At 40.0% G+C, this 19550-nt stretch overlaps 1 protein-coding gene across 1 annotated transcript in view; it reads left to right on the forward strand.

Annotated features, from left to right (window-relative positions):
- The first annotated feature begins 91 nt into the window (after positions 1-91).
- Positions 92-19550, forward strand: part of SLC39A9 (solute carrier family 39 member 9) — a 61349-nt gene continuing 41890 nt past the window's right edge. Inside the window, exon 1 of the mRNA XM_059373474.1 lies at positions 92-857. Within this exon, the coding sequence (XP_059229457.1) occupies positions 762-857 (96 nt within the window). The 5' untranslated portion in view covers positions 92-761. The remainder of the gene's footprint in view (positions 858-19550) is intronic.

Raw genomic sequence — 19550 nt, forward strand, 5'->3', positions numbered from 1 at the left:
AATGGCGGCAACATAAGAATCCCGGGCCATAGGTCGGTTGTAACCCGGAAGTACTCTTCTTAAAGGAGGGGGGCGGTGAAGCAATCCGGAAGTGGATGTAATGAAGAGGTGCCACTTGGCGGCCATGGCAGCTGTAGTATCCGTGGCTCTGGGTCAAGGCCCAGCGGAATGGAGTAATATGGGCAGCATCGGATATAGGGCAGAGACAGCTTTGTATCAGCTCCGCTGCTGAACCCCTGAGCCCATCGTTAGAGAGCTGCAGGACTCTTTCCTATTCTAGACTCGGAGGAGAGTTTCCCGGGACTGGTGGGCTGGTCCCAGCCTAAGGGGGACTGCCCCAGGGACGGAGGGGCGCCGGGAGAAAGAACAAGTTTGCTTGGGTTTTCCTCTTTTTCCACCTGGGACTTTGTCTGTGGAGGGAGTGGACTGATTTTTCCACCATCCCGAGACTGAAGAAATCTCCCGCATACCTTTAACTGCTAACCGTAGGGAATCCAAAGACTGGCCTCTGAAAACGCAGGGGCTGGGACCTGAGATTGCTGAAAGTTCTCTCTGGTGCTAAGATCAGCAAAAGGGGGCTATTTCCAGGTGCGTGCCAGAGAAAGGGGTTTCGTGAACACATCTGCTGGTGGGGAGGACGAAAGAACTGGCAAGTCCACTTGTTCTCTTGGAATCACCACACGCGTTTAAGGACCTCCGGCCCCTTTGAAGCCACTGAAAATTTGTAGTCTGGTGACTGTGGGTAAATAAAGGAGGACAGAATGGATGATTTCATCTCCATTAGTCTGCTGTCTCTGGCTATGTTGGTGGGATGTTACGTGGCTGGAATCGTTCCCTTGGCTGTTAATTTCTCGGAGGTAAGAAATTCTCAAATTTCTGTCAGCTGTTGAGAAGTAGTGACAGTTGTAAAGGGAAGATGCTTTCTCAATATCAGAGAGGCACAACTTTTCTTAATAGAAACTAATCTCATTTTAAGCACTCTTCTGGTAATTAAACATTTTTTCTAGATAGATTATACTATTATAAATTGATGTAACATGAAACTAGTGAGATGATTTTGTAAAAAGTAAACTTCATTCATGGGGGCTGGGAAGCACAGTTTCTGCCTTTAGAACAGTTTCTACCCCAAGCTCCTCCATTGGCTAAACTACTGTACTTTTTAAGGAAATCTGGCTTTTCTTAGGGACTAGTGTTATTATAAAATAAAGAGACCAATCTAATTTATTTTGCAGTTCACTTTCATGTATATGAAAAGATATGCTATTTATTCATGTTCTTAATCTAGCTGCTGTTTTGTCACTCAATACCTTTTTCCCTCAGAATTTCCCAGAGGCAGGAATAAGAGTTTAAAAAACCCATTAATTATGGCAGGATTAGTATTTAGAAATGAGTTAAAATTAAGTGACCCAAAAATTGCTGTAGCAGTTCGTGCCTACCTGCTATACCTGACCCTCAAGAGGTTTACATGACATTGATCTCTCAGTGACTTTCTTCAACATTCCTTGTACCCAAAACAACTTTCTTGATGCTTTTGTAACTTCTTCCTTGTTTTTTGACCTGGTGACTTTGCCTTTATCCCTAAATGATTGCTGAAACAAAGGAAAAGAAATCTCTGATTCTTGAAAGCACTTACGAGTAACTGATAATCAAGATGCTCTCTTCTTCAGCCTATGGGAAGGAGGAAAACTGAACTTGTAAAGGAGGCCAAAGCATACCTTACACCAAGGAAGTCCCGTGTGGTAAAGGAGTTGAACTACTAGCTTACCACTATCTTAACAATGTTAGATTCAGTTGGTAATGAGCAGTTGTCTTTGACTCTAAAGGAAAAAGCTACCTAGGTAGGTTGAGAGCCTACAACTTAACATTACCTAGAATTAACCCCACTTAGCAGGAACTCTGATTAATGAATGAAGTTAAAATGTAAACCATGGCCAAAGTGGTTGTAGATTGATTATCTAAGGATTGTTACTTACATGAGCATGTCTCCTCTTTGCCACAGAACTGGTAACAGAGAGCAAGCTGTTTGCACCAGAGATCTAGGGCAGTGCTCCTCCAACTATCTGGTAAATGGCTAGCTCTTGTTTTTGTTTAATTTCCATTCCATTGCAGACCAATATATTTATAAAAATTAAATACTAAGAAAATGAAGTGAAAAAATACAAATTATAAACTCAAATGTAGTGTTATTATTTTTTAAGATTTTATTTATTTATTTGACAGAGATAACAATTAGGCAGGGAGGCAGGTGTGGGTGTGGGGGTGAGGTAGCAGGCTCCCTGCTGAGCAGAGAGCTCAGTGTGGGGCTCTACCCATGGATCCTGAGATCATGACCTGAGGCTAAGGCAGAGGCTTAACCCATTGAGCCACCAGTTACCCCTGTTATTATATATACTAGACATACTCTTATATGTCTGTTACTATAACCCCTGTTAACTAACTAACTAATAACTAATAACCCCTGTTATTATATTTACTAGACATACTCTTATCTATTACTCCTCTAATTGTAATATTCATATTCTATGAAATTTTTTGAAGACTTTGTCTCAGTTTCATACTTTCCTTGTTGCACACCATTTTGGATTATAATGCCACATTCTTCATGTGTTAAAATAGTATGGACCCACAGGTATGCAGATGAAAGTAGTGCTGCTCTTACTTCAATAAAGAATTCAAGATATTAGTAACGCACGAATCTTCCAGGAACTGTCTGGGACAGATAGTGTAGTTCAAAATCAGTGTCACTATTTGAGCAAGCTATTTAACATCAAAATCTCTTCTTTTAAATAACCTTATAGGATTGTTGTGAGGATGTAATTAATTAATATGCATGCAAGAATATATTCTGGAATGTGATAAGAACTTCAGAAAATCTTGAGGATTATTCTCCTTACTAATTATGAAAACTCTTTAAGATTTTCATTTTTAGAACTTTGTTCAAAATTATAATTTTTAAGCCTTTATTTTGGAACAGACTTCTAATAATGGGTAAACTCCTCCATTTCCCTCTCCAGTTACCAGAAACTTCTCAACAGGTTGGGATCTGAAACGTCTTGTTTGGCGCTTGGCATTCCTATTCACCATGAATGTTCCATTTTGAGAGACCAAGCCTTCTTCTCTAGTCTCCCTACCTTAGAGTATTTTTATTTGTATTCACCTTTCTTTTCTTCATTTATTTTCATTTTAAGGCTTGTCTTGTTTTTCATGTGTTAAAAAGTTTTGTTTTGTGTCTAACCATGATAACTGACTCATTCAGTAATAGATATCTTTAGGGCTTTGAGTTAACCAACAAATCAGACATTTGTGTCTGAAGAATAAATTTGTTCAGTTAGTATGCTCTTCTCTGACAATTGGTTCTTTTTGAAATAAATGTGACACAGTTGCATTTTTCAGGGCTTTTGCATTGTATGTTAAAAGTTTTATTCTCTTCAGGTAGTGCAACAGATGTTAATGTTGTGCCTATTGGGAATTTCATTTCTAAATTCAAGCATTTTACACTTTGCATTCTGATTTATCCATGTTTGGAAAGCAATCAGTAATTTTGCCTTTCCTCAGATTATTTTTTTTTTAAGATTTTATTTATTTGATAGAGAGAGACACAGTGAGAGATGGAACACAAGCAGGGGGAGTAGGAGAGGGAGAAGCAGGCTTCCCGCTGAGCAAGGAGCCCCATGTGGGGCTCCATCCCAGGACCCTGGGATCGTGACCTGAGACGAATGACTGAGCCACCCAGGCGCCCCAGATTGTTGTTTTATAAGGTTATTGTTTCAATAAGTATCTTTGCTAGATAAAAGTATTTGGATCAGATAAAATCTGATTGAATATTTTCCTGAAAAACTTTCTTTTCCCTAGGATATTCTATGGATAAGTGTTACTGAAACTTACCTGTTTAATAATACTAATAATAGAAGCTTATTGAGTGCCTTCTGTGTAGTGCCAGGCACTGATGTGCATTGTCTTATTTAATCTTTAGGAGATTGAGGTAGATACTGTTAAATCTCATTTTACAGATGTGCACACTCCCACTGAGAGAGTGTGGTAGACACTGGTAGGGATGGAATTTGAAACTAAGTCAGTTTGATTACCAGTCCAAAGCACTTGACTGTTAGGTGGTATTTCTTTTTCTGATGACTTGTGTAAAGAAGGATGAAAATACCATGAATCTAAATTGGCACCTTAGCTCCCCAAATTAGGAATGTCTTTAACACGACTAACATTATCTCCATTAGCTCCCCAAATTAGAAATATCTTTCACATCACTGACATTTGACCTTCCACAGTAAAACCTCCTATCTTGTGTTTTGTAGTGTAGCAGAATTGAAACCACAGAGATAAACCATCTTCAGATAGCACTGAAATGTTTAAGAAAGAGTGGATTTTGTCTTAGATGCCCTTTAAATTGACACCTGCCAAGTTAGAATCTAAAGCAGTTCCCATTTTGAACTATTTAAAATTAATTTCATACTTGATGTCTTCATAGTCAAGTCAGTTCTAAATTGTGATGTTCAAGAATTCACATCCTTTTTGAGGGAAGAAGACCTGAAATGGATTCTGAAATGCTTTTGTATGTGACAGGCTTAACCTTTCCTTTAATTGCAGAAGTGCAACTTTGTTGAATGCTAACAAGGTTTAAGATCCTCTATAGCTCAGTTTGGAATTCGTGGTAACAAGTAGTAATACTAAGTGTAAATACAGGTATTTCTTAAAACCTTTGACAGAGGGCACCTGGGTGGCTCAGTGGGTTAGGCCGCTGCCTTTGGCTCAGGTCATGATCTCAGGGTCCTGGGATCGAGTCCCACATGGGGCTCTCTGCTCAGCGGGGAGCCTGCTTCCTCCTCTCTCTCTCTCTCTGCCTGCCTCTATGCCTGCTTGTGATCTCTCTCTGTCAAATAAATAAATAAAAATCTTTATAAAAAAAAAAAAAAAAACCTTTGACAGAATTCTAGAATGTTGAATGTCTAATTTTATTAAAATAAAATAAAATAGAAATAGTATCAATTACTCTGGAAATTCTTCTGCCCCAGTTATATGGCTTTTAAGTGATGATGTCTTATGGTTAACTAATAGATAAGTACATCATACTATCTATTGCAAGCCCTGTATTTCTCAGGGGGTCAGTTTTCTAGTAACCAAAAAATTATACCCTGGCTTTTGTACCTTGTATGTTTCTTTCATGAGTTCTTCATGCATTTGACAAGGGCAAATTGGGGAAACAAGATGGGTGCTAAAAGCAAAAAATTAAACAATGAAATGAGTTTTGTAGTGAAGCAGTTTAGCATTGCATTTAAGAGTATAGATTCTGGGATGAACCTAGAGGGTATTATGCTAAGTGAAATAAGTCTGTCAGAGGAAGACAAATACCGTATGATTTCACTCGCGGAATTTAAGAAACAACATGAATATAGGGGAAAAGAAGGAAAAACAAAACAAGATGAAAATAGGTAGTCAAACCATAAGAGGCACTGAACTCTAGGAGACAAACTGAGGGTTGCTGGAGGGGAGGTAGGTGGGGGCAGGGGTAATTGGATGATGAACATTAAGGAGAGCACTTGATGTAATGAGTGTGATATGCAACTGATGAATCACTGAATTCTACCCCTGAAACTAGTAATACACTATATGTTAACGAAATTGAATTGAAGAAGAGTATAGATTTTGGAGCTAAATTACATAAATTCAGATTGTGGCTCTGCCATTTGCTGCCTGTTGTTATCTTGGTTACATTACTTGAACTTTTGTAAAGTGAAGATAATAGAAGTATCTATCTTGTAGGATTGTTTTGAGGATTAAATGAATTGATATACATTCTTGGCATAGTAAATACTTAATAAATATTAGTTATTATAATAGAGATGAAGGAGAATATTGGTAGCACCTCTTTTGTGTGGAACTTGTCCATCCAGAAACTTCGTTAATCTATAGCACCAGAAAAGTGTGTGAGTAGCTAAATAGGTAGCCTGAAGAGCAAGCATTTTACTTGCTCTCTTCTGTTCTTAGGTGTCACTTGGCTTCTGTGTCTTTTTTGGGTAATTTTAGTAGGTTAGTGTGTCATTTATCAATTTATTGCCTTTCAGCTCCAAATTTACTCTTCATTGACTACTCTGCAGAAACAGATCTGGGCCCTTTAAGTATTTTTCCTTTGCCAGCTGGCACAGTTAGAGGATACTGGAGAGAAATTGTAAGAGGAAGGGTGTTTCCTTCTTGGTCCATGTTTGCTCCTGGGCAACGACTCGGGTGACGATTCTTAAAGCACAGGCAGCCAGCCTCCCCAGTGCCCAGCGTCCCCAGTGCAGCCTGCTGCACACACACATTTGGCTTCTCTGGCCACCAGGTAGGCTTCTCCAGGGCCCAGCTCCTGCACTGCAGGCAGGTTTTCAAGCCAGAGGCTCCTGCTAAACACATACTTCTCCAGCACCCACCAGTCAGTAGTTCTCACTGGCACCACCCTGCCTTGGGTAGTTTTATAGGATAGGAGTGTCTCTCCTTGTAACACAGTTTCCCAGCAGCCAAGAGTACATATTTCTAGCAAGTTTCTCCAGTGTGGCACCACAGAAACTTCTCTGCCTCTAATATTGTACTTTATAATCAATATAGATTTGATCTTCCTATTTCCGGCACAGAGGTCCTAAAACCCTGGAATTTCCAAAGTGATGAGAGCCATAAAGATGTCTTTTGCCTTGTGAATGAAATGATTTCTAGAATTCCCCTAGGTCCTAAGGTTGGAGGCTGGTTGCCAGGAGAACCAACCATGTGATTGGAAGGTTGGAACCTTCATTCCAAACCTGGAAGGGAGAGGGCCAGGAGGTTAAATTAATTGCCAATGGCCAATGATTTATTCAGCCCTGCCTATGTAATGAAGCCTTCATAAAAACCCAGAAAGACAGGGATCAGAGAACTTTTAGGTTGATGAACACATGGAGATGCTGGGAGAATTTTATGCCTGGAAGGGGCATGGAAGCTCTGAGCCCTTTCCCCATACTTGGCCCTGTGCAGCTCTTCTATCCTGCTGTATCTGAATTATACCTTTTCATAATAAACCAATTAATTAATCTGATAAGTAAAATGTTTCTTTGAGTTCTTTGAGCCACTGTAGCAGATTAATCAAACCCAAGGAAAGGAGGTCAGAAACATAGGTGACAATCTGGACTTGCACTGGCGTCTGGACGTAGGTGGGGTGCAGGGGCGCCTGAGCACCTGGCTCCAAGGGGGAGGGGTCCCAGACACACCAGGTTTGGCCACTAGCTGCTGATAAAATCCGAAGGCAGAGAGATGAGTAATTGTGAAATGAGAAAGGAGTTTATGTCAATGAGGTCAACACCAAGATGGCAGCTGGACTAAAGTCTCAAAGAGGTTTTTCCAAAGTACTGAAAATATTTCCAGGTTTATATGAGGAAAATGTGGCGCAAAGCTCAGTGGGTGCGGGCAGGTGGGCAGTAGCCAGGTCAGTCATTGCCTTGGGGTCAGTTATACAGGGTCTTGCTGCCTCAGGGCAGCCATTACTGTTTCAGGGGGTAGTTTTGTTTCCTTTGTGGGATGCTTTGCCTCTAGGGTCTTTTGCCACAGGTAAGAGATAAGCTGGAAAGAAGAACTTGGTAAGTTAGAAAGGTCAAGGTCAAAATGGAGGCAGTTGAAGTTCTCTTTTATAAAGCTGGGGGGCAGTCTTATAGGATAGAACCCTTAACCTGTGGGGATCTAATGTCTCCGAGTAGATAGTATTAGAATTAAGTTGGATTGTGGTACACCCAGCTGATGTCCCAGCATTGCTTGGTGTGGGGACCCCCCCCACCCCCACCCCACATACATCAGAATGGGTCCCAAAACCTTTTACTGCTCTTCATTGAGTCCCAGGCATGCCCTTTCAGCAGGGTTTAGATCTCCGCACACATAGGACCTCTTCTTTGACCACTCTTACCTCAGTCCTACAGCAGGCGCTCCTTTTATCTGCTATTCTTAAGAGTTTGGTCCTATTAGTTAACTTCTCATAATTCTGTCCCCTGTTTTAAACTTCCCCTGTTCAAATTATGATTTTTCTTTCTTGATTGGACCCTGACTAATACAACTAGGTAATGGGTCATAAAAGTCAATAACTGCTAAGGCTGGACTGTGAATCAGGCCTGGAGTAAGATAAAACACTTCCAAGTGCTATGATACGTGGAGCTGACCTTGAGTGTCAGTGCCTGGGAGTCAGGAGGGAGGGGCAAGAACTGTGGTCATCTGAACAACCTGTATCATTGGACGACCTAAGTCTTGGTGTGGCCAGATCATCCCACTTTTCAGAAGCTGGAAATCGGGATTTTTACATGAAATACTCTGAATTTTATATTTTGGCTCTAAATCAAATATTTTTAGATCACTGTGTGGGCCAGACAACCCATGTTTATGAATTGCCAGTCTAGAACTCTGGGCTAGACTCGTTTCTAAGCCCTTTGAAAACTAGAAACAGCTGGGTTCCTGGGTGGCTTAGTGGGTTAAGTCTGTGCCTTCAGCTCAGGTCATGATCTCAGGGTCCTGGGATCCAGCCCCATATTGGGCTCTCTGCTCAGCCAGGAGCCTGCTTCCCCTCTCTCTGCCTGCCTCTCTGCCTACTTGTGATCTCTCTCGCATGCTCTGTTAAATAAATAAACAAACAAACAAATAAATAAATAATTTTGAAGGAAGAAAGAAAGAAAAAAAGACTAGCTTACAGGCATAAAAAAGGAAAGAACAGTAGAAACTGCAAACCAGAAGGGTTGGGGGAAGTAAGTGGGGAAAATACATCACAACATGACAAGAGGGGGAGACTAGAAAACATTTCAGATTATTACAGAACATTGAAGTGCAGTTGTTAGAACCACTTAATAAAGTGGAGGACATCTCCAGGTGTACATTATTAAGGTCATTGAGCTCTCTAATCCAACCACAGTATAATAATTAATAATAATAATAGCTGCAGTATTAATTTATGTGTCAAGATCTTTGTTGATTTTAACAGTAACCTTGAGAGCGAAGAATTCTTATCCTACTTATGGATGAGGAAACTAAGTTCAGAGTGAGTTTAGTAAATTCAAAGCCGCTATTTTTACAGCCTCTAAATAAATGAACAAATTAAAAAAAAAAAAGCTCAGCTATATAATAGGCTCTTTGTGAAAATTTAGAAAATATGTTCATCTGTAAAAGGAAAATAAAATCATCTACTCTTTCACTGTCCAGTGAGAATTGCTAGTAACATTTTTTATATCTTTCCATTCTTTTTTTTCTATTTGCTTTTTTAATGTGGTTAATTATGTGGTTTATGTATAATTTTACGTTCTCCCTTCTTTTACCTGGTAGTATAACATAAGCATTTTCTTTTCTTTTTTTTTTTTTTTAAGATATTTATTTATTTATTTATTTATTTGATAGAGATCACAAGTAGGCAGAGAGGCAGGCAGAGAGAGAGGAAGGTAAGCAGGCTCCCTGCTGAACAGAGAGCCAGATGCGGGGCTTGATCTCAGGACCCTGGGATCATGACCTGAGCTGAAGGCAGAGGCTTTAACCCACTGAGCCACCCAGGCGCCCCAAGCATTTTCTTTTATTACTAAAAATGTATTCTGGGCACTTTTTAATGTTTTCATTACACTCAGTTATTTTATGCATAAAAGTTCTTTTTATGTATTTAACTTGTTCTCACATTTTTGCTATGACAGTAGTTTTGAATGAATGTTTCTGTGTCTAATGCTATGAACATATTTCAGATTATGTCCTTAGGAGTCGAATAACAAGATCAAAGGAAATAAATGTTCTTAAGAAGGTTCTCAATCTGTTTTATGAAGTTTTTTTAAAAATGCATTTTTTCCAACAAATGCAAATGACACAGTCTCACAAACGTTGAATACTGTTTTGTTTTTAAAGATTTTATTTATTTATCTGACAGAGAGAGAGAGAACATATAAGCAGAGGGAACAGCTGGCAGAGGGAGAGGGAGAAACAGGCTCCTGCTGAGGAGGGAGCCGAGTGTGGGACTCGATCCTAGGACCCAAGGATCATGACCTGATCCGAAGGCAGACGCTTTACTGACTGAGAACCCAGGCATTCTGAATACTAGGTTTTTAAGCTTCGCTAATTTGATAAAGGAAAAAAATTTTAGGCGGGGTGAGACAGAGGGAGGGAGAGAATCTTTTTTTTTTTTTAATTTTTTTTAAAGATTTTATTTATTTATTTGACAGACAGAGATCACAAGTAGGCAGAGAGGCAGGCAAAGAGAAAAGGGAAGAAGCAGGCTCCCTGCCAAGCAGAGAGCTCTATGCGGGGCTGGATCCTAGAACCCTGAGATCATGGCCTGAGCCGAAGGCAGAGGCTTTAACCCACTGAGCCACCCAGGTGCCCCAGGAGGGAGAGAATCGTAAACAGGCTCCATGCATAGCATGAGCCTCACGTGGGGCTCAGACTCACAACCCTGAGATCATGACTTGAGCCAAAATCAAGAGTTGGATGCTTAACTGAGTGAGGAACCCCAGAGTCCTGGGTAAATGTATTTTTATTATTTTAATTTTCTCAGGTCAATTAAACATCTTATATATTAATAATACAGTATGAATTGCCAGTGTTTTCCCAGTGGGTTTTTATTTGTTTTTGTAGTCACACTGAACCACCATAAAGGGGATTTCCATTTATGCTTAGCTCTTTTATGTTTGAAAAAACGCTTTAGGGCGCCTGGGTGGCTCAGTGGGTTAAGCCGCTGCCTTCGGCTCAGGTCATGATCTCAGGGTCCTGGGATCGGAGGCCCGCATCGGGCTCTCTGCTCAGCGGGGAGCCTGCTTCCCTCTCTCTCTCTCTGTCTGCCTCTCTGCCTACTTGTGATCTCTCTCTGTCAAATAAATAAATAAAATCTTTAAAAAAAAAAAAAAAAAAAAAAAGAAAAAACGCTTTAAAAAAATCAGTCTTGTTTTCCAAAATTGGAGAAAGTGGCATTAATAGAGTATTGCTAATTATTATCTCTAAGTCAAAAGAATTAAGAAAGTGGAAGCCTGTATGCCACTGGAAAAATGGCAAAAATCAGAGCATTGTTTGCTGAATTTTTATCCAAATATCTGGGGCTTGATTTGTTATTCTTGTCAAGAAGGGGCTTAGGAAGCCCTTTCTGCATGCTGCTAATGATGTTAGAGATAATTGATCATGAGCGTTGCTCTGTGCTAAGTGTGCTGATGTCCTACTGCTGCATGATAATAGCAGTGTGGTCGTACCCCTCACAGAGGAGGACACTGAACTTACTCAGGGTCACTGCTGCAACTTAGAGGCAGGAAATTTTTAGGCATCTTGTCTCAGTTGTCGGGCCTTGAAGAGCAAGTTCGTATTTGAATTTTCTTCATTACCTGTTCCTGACAGTTAATAACAGGTAATATACCAATTAAATTGGCATAGGAAGGATCGCCTTGAAGTAGGTTTGTTTGTAAGAATATGGAGATGGCCTTTGTTGCTTGAACAAGAGTTACTGTGCACCCTAGGATATTTTATCCCTCAGTTCCTTGAGCTTTGAAGGGAGCAGTCTTTTTTTTTTTCTTCAAGATTTTGTATTTTGATTTGTCAGAGAGAGAGAGCTGAGCAGAGAGCCTGATGCGGGGCTCAATCCCAGGACCCTGAGATCATGACCTGAGCGAAAGGCAGAGGCTTAACCCACTGAGCCACCCAGGCACCCAAATACAAGTTGTTTTAATTAATATATCTGGTCAGTCCTTTGGCTCAGTCAAACTGCAGCTGTGAAACCATAGAATGAAATATTGGTTAATGGCATTGCAGAGTCCATGCTTCTTTTGAGCAAATATGTCATTTCTCTGACAGAAACTATTGCTTTGGGAACCCCATTTTCATCTTGAACCACACTTGGAATATGTAGTTCTTCATTCAGATACATCCTTATAGTGACTTATAGTGACTTACCATAAGCAAAGAAGCGAACCTGTCAGCATTTTAACTTTGACATATGCATAGTTTTGAGATTGAATCTCAAGTTGTGAAGCTGTGAAAAAAAAAACAGTTATGCAGATAACCGGAACCACATCTTAGTGCTTGAAATAAATCAGATTGCATCTAAAATAATTTAGGTAGTTAATATATTTTTATAAAGTAAAAATACAAACTACAACCTGTGACAGTGATGCTTATCTTTTGAAAACGGATTCTTTTTGTCATTACAAGTGGTACCTCTGTAATATTAGTCCCTCTGAGAAGGTTAGTAGACATTTACCTAGCTCATAAAAGTTACGGAGGATGAATAACCTTCATAGTGCTTTGTTGAAGATTGAAGATGTAGTAACTGAGCAATGTTCTGAGCTCCTTGGAAAGAAAAAATAGATGTCATTTAAGATATTTGCATTAATGAGACAAATGACAGCACTGCTTCATGTTTACTGTAGTGGAATCACATTGTGGTTCTTTATTATATGACTTGAATAGACCTTGAGCTAAAGCATAAATTCCAAAGCAGCTAACCACTGAAAATTCTTGATATGATTATACTTGTAAGGAATATGTTAGGGCTATTTCCCAGGTGTAAAGTGGTTCCACTACATCTGTGTATCTGTTGATACTGCAGCCAGTGAAATGGGGGGGGGTACCATGTCCCTAGTGCCTTTGTGTGGTGCTGGGCATTTAATTCATTCTTTCAGTAAATATTTAGGGAGAATTTGTTATATGCAGTTTCTGTCCTATAAACTGTTGAGCATTGAGCAGTAAATTAAAAACAAAAATCTCTTTTCCTTCATGGAACTTACAATTTTGGGGTAAGGACAAACATAGTATTCAGTGGATGTTTTGCTTCATTTGGTAAATATATGTGCTTTAATTAATTTCAGAAGGAACTAAACATAATGTAGTAATTTTAGCTCACACTGTCTTTTCTCCAAGGAGGTTTTATAAAAGTAGATGATTAACTGACGTTTACCTGGATCTCTCACAGTTTCTCAAATTCTTTGTTTCTAATTTGTTTATAGTATTATAATACAGATCTCATGTTTACACTGAAGATCAGGAGTTTCCAGGCTTTTGGGTCTCCCAGACCGGTAGTATTTTTGAAATTAGGGGAAATTGACACAGGATTGCCTGCTTTTAATTTTGCCAAGTAAGGATGCTAAAAATAAAAACCAATGTCACCATCATTTTTTTTAAAAGAAAGGATATTTTAAGGGGCGCCTGAGTGGTTCAGTGGGTTAAGCCTCTGCCTTCGGCTCAGGTCATGATCCCAGGGTCTTGGGATCGAGCCCCGCATCGGGCTCTCTGCTCAGTGAGAAGCCTGCTTCCTCCTCTCTCTTTGCCTGCCTCTCTGCCTACTTGTGATCTCTCTCTGTCAAATAAATAAATAAAATCTTTATTTTTTTTTTTTTAAAGATTTTATTTATTTATTTGACAGAGAGAAATTACAAGTACACTGAGAGGCAGGCAGAGAGAGAGAGAGAGAGAGAAGGAAGCAGGCTCCCTGCTGAGCAGAGATCCCGATGCGGGACTCGATCCCAGGACCCTGAGATCATGACCTGAGCCGAAGGCAGTGGCTTAACCCACTGAGCCACCCAGGCGCCCATAAATAAAATCTTTAAAAAGAAAAAAAAAAGAAAGGATATTTTAAGATGAAAAAGCAGATAGGACGTAATCTCAGAATAAAGAATAGTCTTCTACATTGAAGAAATAACGCTAGGAAAGCTTGGTACCTTGTCCTCCTCGTACTTTGCCTTGAAGCTTTAGAATTTTGGTTTTCCTCTTGATGTTGTTTAGGGGTTTTCCCAGCTCATAATATTTAAAGAGGTGGTGTGATTGAATGTTACCTTTCTTCAGAGATAAATTTTGTATAACGAATTGTATATATTGTGCTATGTGTTGAAACATTGTCTTGGAATGTGTAGGGCAACAGAGTGCATTGTCAAATCTAATCATGTCCCTACCATTACCTATCTAAGCCATGGGATCTTTTTTTTTTTTTTAAGATTTTTATTTCTTTATTTAACAGAGAGATCACAAGTAGGCAGAGAGGCAGGCAGAGAGAGAGGGGGAAACAGGCTCCCTGCTGAGCAGAGGGCCTGATGTGGGGCTTGATCCCATGAGACTATGACCTGAGCCAAAGGCAGAGGCCCAACCCGCTGAGCCAACCAGGCACCCCTAAGCCATGGGATCTTAAGCAAATTATTTCTCACCTTTGACCTTTGATTCTTCATCTATATATCGAGAGAGGATCATTCTTTACATTTTCTTCCAGTTCTTAAATATGCATTCTGTCTTGGTAACTTTGGTAGCTAATGTATCCCTCTTTTTAAAGTATGTGTCTAAAGATTAACAAAATGAAAATAATTTTCATTGTGTCTTTTTAAAAATTTGGATAAGGCAGCATTTTAGGAGAATTTTTTTTACTTTATGGATCTGAAAGTTTTTTCTTTTATTTTTTCTTTTATTTTTATTTTTATTCTATTTTTTAAAAATATTTATTTATTTATTTCACAGAGAGAGAGATCACAAGCAGGCAGAGAGGCGGGGAGGGGGGGAGCAGGCACCCCGCTGAGCAGAGAGCCCAATGTGGGGTTCGATTCCAGGACCCTGAGATCATGACCTGAGCTGAAGACAGAGGCTTAACCCACTGAGCCACCCAGGTGCCCCTTTATTTTATTTTTTAAAGATTTTATTTATTTATTTGACAGAGATCACAAGTAAGCAGAGAGGCAGGCAGAGAGAGAGGAAGGGAAGCAGGCTCCCTGCCAAGTAGAGAGCCCGATGCGGGGCTCAATCCCAGGATCCTGAGATCATGACCTGAGCCAAAGGCAGAGGCTGTAACCCACTGAGCCACGCAGGCTCCCCGAAAGTTTTTTTCTTAATGCCCGTAGATGTCTTAAGTTATTCTGGATGGCATGTATCCCTTAGTTATCTTACATGGTACTACTTCACTTGCAACTTCATGTTGTAGTACACAAGCCTCAAAAACTCACCTCTGTTCCTGCCTTTTTTTTTTTTTTTAAGATTTTATTTATTTATTTGACAGAGATCACAAGCAGGCAGAGAGAGAGAAGGAAGCAGGCTCCCCGCTGAGCAGAGAGCCCGATATAGGGCTCGATCCCAGGATCCTGAGATCATGACCTGAGCCAAAGGCAGTGGCTTAACCCTCTGAGCCACCCAGGCGCCCCTGTTCCTGCTTTTTAAATCTTGACTCTATAGAACTTCACATGACACCAGTGTAGAATATTCTTTTTTTTTTTTTTTTAAGATTTTATTTATTTATTTGACAGAGAGCGAGAGTTCACAAGTGGGCAGAGAGAGAAAGGGAAGCAGGCTCCTTGCTGTGCAGGGCTCAATCCCAGGACCCTGAGGTCAATCATGACCCTAGCCAAAGGCAGAGGCTTAACCCACTGAGCCACCCAGGTGCCCTGCCAATGTAGAATATTCTAAAGCACCTGGTGCGTGCCTAGTGAATTTGTAGGTTGGTCCAGAATTGTGAATACCTCTGGTTTTTCCAGCAGTCCTTTACATAAAATTGTGAGGAATGATTTTATTTTGCCTTTTTTTTTTTTAAAGATTTATTTATTTGAGAGAGAGAGCATGAGAAGGGGGAGGGTCAGAGGGAGAAGCGGACTCCTTGCTCAGCAGGGATCCTGATGTGGGATTCGATCCAGGACTCCAGATCATGACTTGTGCTGAAAGCAGTTGCTTAACTAACTGAGCCATACAGACACCCCTCATGAGGAATTATTTTATTTTATTTTATTAAGGATTTTATTTATTTATTTGACAGAGAGAGAGACATCCCAAGTAGGCAGAGAGGCAGGCGGTGGCGGGGGAAGGGGGGGAAGCAGGGGCCCTGCTGAGCAGAGAGCCAGATGCGGGGCTTTATGCCAGGACCCTGAGATCGTGACCTGAGCCAAAGGCAGAGGTTTAACCCACTGAGCCACCCAGGTGCCCCATGAGGAATGATTTTAAAGGAATGTCTGAATGACAGGTGAGTTGTTTAAGAAAAAATTTTCCAAGTATCTTTAGTATTCTACATAGACTCTGAGCTTGTTTTCAAAGAGCTGCCATGAAGAAGCTTTGTTAAAATTGAATAGCTCTAAAATGAATGCTTTCAGGGGTCGTGGCTGAATAAATCAGTACTTAGGTGGTTTTTTATACATATGCAGTTTTGTAGAGTAAAAGGTACCTATCTTAATGCAGTTTGATGAATTTCAACAAATGTATAAAAATGTACCTCATGTTCCAGTCAAGATTTAGAACATTTGCATCATCCTAAAAAAAATAACTTGGTGCCATTTTCTAGTTAATGTTAATCCCTCTGGCCACTATGTTCTTACACTAACCCATTTTGCTGCAGGCAGCCACTGTTCTGATTTCTTTTGCTAAGGGTTAGTTTGGCCTGCTTTTAAACTTCATATAAATGGACTCAGACAGTAAGTAACTCTTTTGTGTAAGGCTTCTTTCATTCAAACATCAGGATAATGTTTTTGAACTTCATCAGGTTGCGGTCTAGCAACTTTTTTTTTTTTTAAGATTTTTAAAAAGATTTTTTTTATTTATTGTCAGAGAGCACAAGCAGGCAGAGTAGCAGGCAGAGGCAGAGAGGGAAAGCAGGCTCCCTGCTGGACAAGGAGCCTGATGCGGGACTCGATCCCAGCACCCTGGGATCATGACCTGAGCAGAAGGCAGCAGCTTAACCTACTGAGCCACCCAGGCATCCCATGTAGCAGCTTTTTGTTACTGAGTAGTATTCCGCTGTATGAGTGTACCACAGTTTGTGTATCTATTCTCCTGTTGATGGACAGCTGATCAAATTGTGCCTATTATTGATTAACCTCTGTGAACATTCTTGTACAAGTGTTTTTGTGAACATACATTTTTATTTCTCTTGGAAAATACCAAAAGTGGAATTGCTGGTTTAACTTGATAAGAGACTAATAGTTGCCAGAGTGATTGTATCATTTTATGGTCCTGGCAGCAATGCACGGAGAGTTCCAGTTGTTCTGTATCTTTGCTCTCATTTAGTGTCATCAGTCGTTAATCTGAGCCATTCTAGTGGGGGTAAGGAGGTATTTTGTAGTTTAGATTTGCATTTTCCTGGTGAGTAACGATGCTGAGCATCTTTTCATGGGTATATCATACATTCATATATCTTTGGTGACGTATCTATTCAATATTTTATTCATTTTTTGTTGTGTGGGTTTTTTGTTTGTTTGTGTTTACCTTTTACTGAGTTGAGAAAGTTGTGGAAGTTCTTTATATTTCACAAGCCCTTATCAGTTTCTTAGTCCATAGAAAATAGACTCTGAGGAGATTTGCACATCGGAAGTTTATTGGTGAGTGCTCTTGGGAATAACACGTGGGAAAGAGTATGTAGGGATAAGCAGATGGAGAAGTTGAACTGTAATTTGGTTACAATAGAGGCCTCGGGCTCACCTGGCTCTTGAGAGATACCCATAATTGAGGCAAGGGGACCTGGCTTTGTACCTTCTTCCATACAATGCAAGGGACTAGTCTTGGGATGTAGACTACCCTGTCAGAGGGAATATAGCCTTAGGTTAGTTGGTACCCTTGGGCCCAAGGTCAGGTCCTCAGAGGGACTCAGCTGTGAGCCAGCAGTAGGCAACACTCCCAGCAGCTCGGGGAGCAGGTATCTCCAGCCTGGAGGAGATGGATGTGGACAGTGTCACCGCAGCATCCACAACAGATAGATGTGTTGTGGGTATTTTCTTCCACTATGTAGCTGGTCTGTTCATTTTCTTAGTGGATCAGCAAATGTTTTAAATTCTTTTTGTGTATGTCCTTGCTAAGAAATTTTACGAACACTAAGATTGCAAAAATACTCTTCCCTTCTAGAAGTTTTGTGTTCTAGATTTTATATTAAAGTATAATCCATCAGGAATTAATTTATGCTTATGATGTGAGCTGCCACCTAAGCGATTGTTGAGGGTGCTCAGCTCTTTCTCTTTTAAATACATCCCTTTCATCACTTCTCATCTTCCCTTAATTTGCAAGGTAGGGGCATCTTTCATTTCCATTTCCCAGAGTAGAGCATAGTCGTAGTAAAAATGCTGAAAGGACAGCTTTCTTCCCCAGCAATTTATTCATTAGTTTGAATTTTGGAGTTCTGACACCAAGTCCCTACAGTGAAATGGTATGCTTAGTCCAGTTCAGTTTACCATTATTTTTGTCCTTCCTCAGGAGTAAAACTTTACATTTAAAACAAAGGTGGGATGCCTGGGTGGCACAGTTGGTTAAGCGGCTGCCTTCGGCTCAGGTCATGATCCCAGCGTCCTGGGATCGAGTCCCACATCGGGCTCCTTGCTTGGCGGGGAGCCTATTTCTCCCTCTGCCTCTGCTGCCACTCTGCCTGCCTGTGCTCACTCTCTCTCTCTCTCTGGCAAATAAATAAATAAAATCTTTTAAAAAATTTTTTAAATTAATAAATAAATAAATAAAACAAAGGTGACTTTTATGACTTTGTTAGAGAAAGTGATGAGAAGACTAAGTCATATACCATGTCCCCTTTTACACAGAACAGAGCTGCTTTTCTGTCTTGTGTTCTCCATGCTCTGACAGTTGGTCTCAAATGAATGCCGTGATTAACAGTGCTTTGATGAGTTTAGTAACTTGTAAAAGACAAAAGCTCTTAGAATAGCTCAGTATTAAATATTAAAATAGTAACGCCAGTTGTTTGGTGTCATGCTTCAATCACTTTCAATCACTTTGTCCTGTTGCCTCCCATATAAGACATATAAAAAAATATTTATTTAACAGAAGTAAAGCTAAAGTACTGAATTATTAACCGTGAAGTCAGTTCTGCCTCCCGAGCCAGTGCCCCCAACTGCGTGATGCATTCAGAATGCTCTGTTTACAAGTAGCTAATATTGGCCATCCTGAATGTAGGAAGGACCGACCTGGCCTTTGTGCTAGGGAGCAAGGAATCCCCCTCTTGCTGTATGGCAAGTGTGAGTTGGTGCTGACATTGCAGCTGTAGTCTCTCCATTTTCACTAGACACACAATGAGATACAGATTCCTTTCTTCTCCCAAATGAGGGGGTGGTAATGCTTCACCTAGCCTGTCAGCTAAGAAACCATTTTCCCATAGAGACAGCATATATGTATGTATGTGTATATTATATACTTATCCCCTAGCCTCAGAGTCACAAGTTCAGTAGTATGTCAGAGATAATACAGCCATTGTTATTTTTGCTAACCTCTTAATACTAAAACAGAAATGTGAAGTACATGATACTCCATTAGTTACGGAAACTTTTTCTTAAAGTACAAAATTTCCCCCTTTTAGTTTTTAGGATCATTTTTCATACCACTAAGACTCCAGGAAGCCATATAGGGTACACCACTACTTCAAGAAACTTTGAAATGTAATCTTTTATATCTCATATGTCAGGAGGCAGTCTCTCAAAGAAATTTGGGTAGTAAGAAAAAAATTGAGATTAGCTCAGATCAAAACTATAAATCACTAATGGCATTGATTGTAATGATAGTTTCACAGATATATACTTATCTCTGTACACATCAAGTTGTATACATTAAATATTTACAGCTTTTGGATTCCAGTCACACCTCAGTAAAGCAGTTTTTGAAAGACA

The sequence above is a fragment of the Mustela nigripes genome, chromosome 13 (assembly GCF_022355385.1).
Source record: "Mustela nigripes isolate SB6536 chromosome 13, MUSNIG.SB6536, whole genome shotgun sequence".
Taxonomy (NCBI): domain Eukaryota; kingdom Metazoa; phylum Chordata; class Mammalia; order Carnivora; family Mustelidae; genus Mustela; species Mustela nigripes.